Source organism: Pneumocystis jirovecii (assembly GCF_001477535.1).
Source record: "Pneumocystis jirovecii RU7 chromosome Unknown supercont1.40, whole genome shotgun sequence".
NCBI classification, from domain to species: domain Eukaryota; kingdom Fungi; phylum Ascomycota; class Pneumocystomycetes; order Pneumocystales; family Pneumocystaceae; genus Pneumocystis; species Pneumocystis jirovecii.
Window position 1 is genome coordinate 1 of NW_017264814.1, and position 6,811 is coordinate 6,811.

The following is a 6,811-nucleotide window of genomic DNA, read 5'->3' on the forward strand; positions in this document are numbered from 1 at the left end:
TGAAGACATGGTTCTAACATCTCACATGAAATCAAAACACATTAACGGAAACTCAAACTCAGCCACACACCACAACGCAAATCCACCCCCATCTGGCACAGCTTGGCGCGGGCGGTGGCGCGGGCGGTTAAGCGGCAGGTAACAGGAGCATCAGGAGCGGATGAGGATGATGTACATCTTTTGGCTTTGATTATAGGAAAGGATTATAGTGATGCCGTAAAGTGTGAAAAAAAGTTGGAAAAGTACTGTAAAACATTAACAGACGCAAAAGTAGAACTAAAAAAGGTGCATGAAAAATTAGATAAGATATGTAAAGAAAAAGAGACAAAATGCAAAGGTCTACAAGCAAAAATCTATCCAAAGTGTACTACATTAAAAGAAGGACTTAAAAAGATACTTCAAAAAAGAGTTTCAGATTTAACAAATGACTGTGAAAAAAATGAACAACAATGCCTATTTTTGGAGGGAACATGTCCTAGTGATCTTACAGAGAGTTGTAGCAAACTAAGGAATCTATGTTACCAGAAAAAACGTGATGGAGTAGCAGAAAAAGTCCTTTTGAGAGCACTTCGTAGTGATCTTAATGAATCAAAGATATGTCAAAAAAAACTTAAAGAGGTTTGCCCAGTCTTGGGGAGGGAAAGTAATGAGTTAACGGACTCATGTTTGAACCAGAAAAAAACGTGCGATAATATTATAAAAGAAAAGGATAAGAAATGCATTACTCTTAAAACAGATCTTGATACAATGTCAAAAAATTTTGAAAAGGAAAAATGTCTATTATTACTTGAAGAATGTTATTTTTACGTTGGAAACTGTAAGGAAGACGATATAATTAAATGTATTGAATTGGGAGAGAAATGCCAAGGACAAAACATTGTCTATATACCACCTGGACCCGGTTTTGATCCAACTAGGCCAGAGGCTACGCTAGCAGAAGACATAGGGCTGGAAGAACTTTATAAAGAGGCAGAGAAGGATGGAGTTTTTATTGGAAAGAATCATCTAAGAGATGCAACAGCTTTGTTGGCTTTGTTGATTGAAAATAGTAATGATCCTGAAAAAAAATGCAATGAGGTTCTCAAAGATAAGTGCAAAAACCCTCATGAACATGAGGCCTTGGAAAAACTATGTGAGGGAAATGGTCCAAGTGATGATGGAACGAAAAAATGTAATGAACTAGAAAAAGATGTTAATAAAACTTGCAAAATCCTCACTTCAAAAGTCATTAATAATCATCTTTTTGATGCAGTAAATTCTAAAGTTATTGAATGGGGCAAGTTGCCAACATTTCTTAGTGATGAAGAGTGTGCAAGACTAGAATCTTATTGCTTTTATTTTAAAGAAAGATGTCCAGATGTCAAAGAAGCTTGTGTGAATGTGAGAGCAGCGTGTTATAAGAGAGGGCTTGATGCACGGGCAAACAATATATTGCAAAAAAATATGCGAGGGTTATTGCATGGCTCAAATAAAGATTGGCTTAAGAAATTTCAACAAGAATTAGTAAAAGTATGTGAGAAACTGAAAGGAAATAAAGGAAGTTTCTCAAACGATGAATTGTTTGTTCTGTGTATACAACCAGCAAAGGCAGCACGATTACTTACACATGACCATCAAATGAGAGTTATCTTTTTACGACAACAATTGGATCAAAAGAGAGATTTTCCGACAGATAAAGACTGCAAGGAATTAGGGAGAAAATGCCAAGATTTAGGAGAGGATTCAAAAGAAATTACGTGGCCATGTCATACACTGGAACAGCAATGTGATCGCTTGGGGACTACAGAAATCTTGAAGCAGGTTTTACTGGATGAACACAAGGATACTTTAAGAACTCATGAAAACTGTGTAACATATTTAAAGGAAAAGTGTAATAAATGGTCTAGAAGGGGTGATGATCGTTTCTCTTTTGTATGTGTTTTCCAAAACGCTACGTGTGAGCTGATGGTAAAAGACGTACAAGATAGGTGCAAAGTATTCAAAGAAAATATAGAGAATTCAAAAATCATTGGATTTCTTAAAAATAACACGGATAAAATAACAAGATTAGCAAATGTTTGCCCATTTTGGGACCCATATTGTGATAAATTTTCGCCTAATTGTCTAGATCTTTTAAAAAAGGATACTTGTACAAAAATTAAAAAACATTGTAAACCATTTTATGAAAGAAAAGCCTTGGAAGACTCTCTCAAGGTTGAACTTCGAGGAAAGTTGAATAAGAAAAATGAATGTACTACAGCATTAGAAGGATATTGTACAATAGCAGGAAACGTAAATAATGCGTCAATCAAAAGTTTATGTGAAGATACTACTGATAACAAGTCTAAAAAGGATGACAATAAAGTTAGAGAAGAGCTCTGTGAGAAATTAATGGAAGAAGTGAAAGAACAATGTAAAACATTACCAACAGAATTAGAACAACCAGAAAAAGATTTACAAGAAGATTATAAGACATATAAGGAACTTAAGAAACAGGCAGAAGAAGCAATGAACAAGTCCAATCTTGTATTATCACTCGTTAAGAAAAACGAAAGTAATGCATCAAAAGGTAATAGTAAGGATAAGAAGAATGCTGTTTCAAACGAGCAAGATACCACAAAACATGCGAAAATACTACGGAGAGAAGTTAAGGATGTATCGGTAACGGAATCGGAAGTTAAAGCATTTGATTTGACAGCAGAAGTATTAGGAAGATATATAGATTTAAAGGAAAAATGTAATAAATTGACCTCAGATTGCGGGATTAAAGACGATTGCGATGCTTTAAAAAGTGTGTGTAAAAAGATACAAGGAGTATGTTCGAAATTAGAACCACTGAAAGTGAAGCCACACGAAACAGTAACAAAAACAAATATAACCACGGTCACAGAAACAGTCAAAGAAGCAGAAAAAACAGGAGATAGCGAAAAATGCAAATCTCTCAGCACAACAGACACATGGGTTACACAGACATCGACACACACAAGCACGTCTACCATCACATCTACGATTACATCAAAAATAACACTCACATCAACGAGGCGTTGCAAACCAACCAAGTGTACGACAGGGGATGATGCAGAGGACGTGAAGCCGAGTAAGGGATTGAAGATGAGTGGGTGGAGCGTGATGAGGGGGGTGATATTAGCAATGATGATTTCGTTCATGATTTAGAAAGCAAATGAGCAAAATTTAATGATGAGCATGTATATTTAGTAAATAAACGAGCAGGGTAGGACAGGAAAGAGTAAAGTAGATTGAGTCATCTCTTCAGCATCAATTGAAAGTGCATTACATATGAAATCGCGTGTTCCCTATCTAATTGATCACTATTCTTTGTTTAAATAGCCTTTATTTCTCGTTTATGTCCTTTTATATTCTACTTTTTATCTATTCAAGTTTTACGATTACCCCACATTTACCCCACACAAATTTAAAATATCGTGAAAGCAGCCAATTACACGTTAAAGCGGACACCTCTTAAATATATTTGCACACATAATGCCTGCCTATCACAGTTATCTCAGTTTTTACTTGAACACCCTTAAAATTAATTAGAAATAATTTAATATTCGAATTTGAAGACATGACTCTAATATCGCATGCAACTAAAACACATTAGTGGAAACTCAAACTCAAACCACACGCCACAGCTCAACCCACCCCCGTCAGGCACAGCTTGGCGCGGGCGGTGGCGCGGGCGGTTAAGCGGCGGGCTGCATCTCCACAGGGAACGCAAGATGATGAAGTAAATCTTTTAGCTTTGATTGTAAAAAAAAAATATAATGCAGCCCAAGAATGCAAAGCAGAACTAGATAACTACTGTAATGATTTAAAAAAAGTAGAATCAAATTTAGACAAAGTTCATCCAATCTTAAAAGGATTATGTGAGAAAACAGAAGAAAAGTGTAATAATTTGAAAGAAGAAATTACTAAAAAATGTACAATACATAAGACTGCATTAGATCCAGTAGTGAAAAAAACACTTTTGGAAGATAATGACTGTACGAATGAAAATGTATGCATGTTTTTAGAGGGAGCGTGTTCAGATGATCTTAAAAAAAATTGCTATGAATTAAGAGAAAAATGCAAAGAAAAAAAACGAAGTAAAATAAACGAAGAAATTCTTTTAAGAGCATTTAGTGGGAATTTGAAAACTGAACAAGATTGCAATAAAGTTATCAATGAAAAATGTCTTTTACTGATGAAAGAAAGTGATGAACTTATGTCTTTTTGTTTAACAAAGCAAGAAAAATGTAAAGAATTAAAAGAAACAGCAAAAAAAAAATGTGATGAGTTGAAAAAAGATACGAAAAAAATTATTGATAACAACAGCACATCAAAAGAAGAATGTGCATTACAACTTAAGAGATGCCACTTTTATGGACCAAACTGTGATAAACTTCAGGATCAATGTAAAGAAATAAAAAAAAAATGCGAGGAAAAGATAAAATATATACCGCCGGGCTCAAAAATTGATCCAATAAAACAAGAAGCTACTTTGGTAGAAAAGATAGAAAAAGAAGATTTATTTAAAGGAAATGTTGGAAGACCAGAAACAAAGGATTCAATTGATCTATTAGCGTTAATAGCAAGTGAAGACTTAAAAAAATGTCAAGACAAACTTAAAAATGGAAAAGAATTTTACGAAAATATACCTCAGCTGAAAAGTTTCTATCAAAAAAATAAAGAACTAAGTACAGAAGGAAAAGAAGCATGTGAGAAGTTAGAAGAAAAGGTAAAACTTAGATGCAAGACATTAAAATCGGAATTACATGGAATATCATTATCAGATACTAATAATGAAAGCAAAGATGCTGCTCCACTAGAATGGGATGAGCAATCCACAGAACTTGATGAAAAATTTTGCATAAGTTTGGAGTCGGAATGTTTTTATTTACAAAAACCTTGCGAAAAATTGAACATTAAACTTGGTAATGCATGCAAAAATGCAAGATCAGCATGTTTGAAAACACAAAAATTTAGAGAAGCATATGAATATTTCCAAGAGAGTTTTGAAAAGCCATTGCCTAATTTAATAAAGAATAATGGAATTAAAAAATGCGAAAGTCATCTGATAGATCTATGTAAAAAAATAACAAGCATTAACGGAGTAATAGTAGAGCTCTGTTTATACCCAAAAAGCACATGCATAGCGCTTGGAAATAATATCAGAGAACAAGGTGTTCATTTGGTAAGAGTTTTGGACTTAAAACGAGATTTTCCAAGTCACGAAAACTGTAAAGAGCTAGAAAAGAAATGTGAATATTTACAGAATAATTTAGAAGAGATTGAGTGGCCATGTCGTACACTAAACCAGCACTGTGATCGATTAAGAAATACAGAGCAATTGGAAGATAAGTTACTAGAAAAAAAGATAAAAGATTTAAAAAATGAAACAATTTGTAAAAAAAATGTTAAAGAACAATGTAATGATTGGATTAAGAAAAGGAAAACACAGTTTATTCTTGCATGTATAACACAGAATACTACTTGTAAAATTATCACAGAAAGCCTCTTTTTTAAATGTACAGCATTAGGGAAAAATATAGAAACACTGAAAATTGTTGAAAAAGCAAATAAGGAAAAAAAAAGAGAATCAACTTGTAACCTTTGGGAACCGTATTGTGACAAATTTATGACTAGCTGCAATAATCTAACAAATGCTGGTAATGGAGTGTGTGAGAAACTTAAGAAGGAATGTAAACCATACCGGGAGAGATATAATCTAGAAATGGAAGTTATGTATGAGTTTAAAGGGAAGCTTAGGAGTAAATGTAAAGAGACTCTTGACCAGTATTGCACACAATGGACTAAGAAAAAAAATAGCACATTGGAGAATCTTTGTAATGGTAATAGTGGTAGTAAGAGTGATACTGTTAGGACCGAACTATGCGAAAAATTATTAAAACTGTTGGAAAAAAAATGCGCAGAATTGTCTACAAAATTACAAGCAAAATCAACAATAATAAAAGAGAAAGTGAAAGAAGTTAATGATTTAAATGAAGTAGCAAAAAAAGCATCAGAAGGTGCAAAACTTGTTCTATCATCGTTAAAGAAAAATGAAGTGAATTCAGGGAAAAATGCGAATAGTGATCAAAGTAAATCAGTAGGAGGAGCAAATACGACTCAAAAGACGCAAGCCAGACTTGTTCGGAGAGGAACAGTTGAAGTACTTGTCACAGAGGCAGAAGTTGAAGCCTTCGATGCAGTATCAAGAGCACTGGAGGCGTATGTGGAAGTCAATGAAGAATGTAAAGTTTTGAAATTAGAATGTGGGTTTAAAGAAGAGTGCCCGACATTACAAGATGCATGCAGTAAAATTGAGAAGGCATGCAACGAATTAAAGTCATTGGAAGTGAAACCATACGAAATAGAAACAACGACGACAACCACCACAACCACAACCACCACTACAACAACAAAGACAGAGGGAGAAGGAAAGGCAACAGACTGCCAGTCTCTGCAGACGACAGATACGTGGGTCACAAAGACGTCGACCCATACTAGCACATCCACAACTACGTCTACGGTCACATCGAGAATAACGTTGACTTCGACGAGGCGGTGTAAGCCTACGAAGTGTACGACAGGAGAGGAAGATGATGCAGGAGAGGTGAAGCCGAGTGAGGGGTTGAGGATGAGTGGGTGGAGTGTGATGAGGGGGGTGTTGGTGGCAATGATGATTTCATTCATGATTTAGATGTAAAATGGGAATGGGATATAAGAGCAGCATGTATATTTACTAAATGAATGAGGATAGGGCAGGAAAGAGTAGAGTATGATCTCTTCAGCATCAATTGAAAGTGCATTACACATAAAGTAGCGTGTT

The 6,811-nt window shown here is 34.8% G+C and overlaps 2 protein-coding genes across 2 annotated transcripts; both read left to right on the forward strand.

Annotated features, from left to right (window-relative positions):
• Nucleotides 1–96: 96 nt before the first annotated feature.
• On the forward strand, nt 97–3,153 carry T551_03716 (uncharacterized protein; the record flags this gene model as incomplete). The annotated part of the gene is made up of 1 exon (XM_018375979.1): nt 97–3,153. A coding segment is annotated over one exon (3,057 nt), but the record flags the coding sequence as incomplete, so codon positions are not given.
• Nucleotides 3,154–3,652: 499 nt separating this feature from the next.
• On the forward strand, nt 3,653–6,682 carry T551_03717 (uncharacterized protein; the record flags this gene model as incomplete). Its single annotated transcript, XM_018375980.1, has 1 exon — nt 3,653–6,682. A coding segment is annotated over one exon (3,030 nt), but the record flags the coding sequence as incomplete, so codon positions are not given.
• Nucleotides 6,683–6,811: the final 129 nt, after the last annotated feature.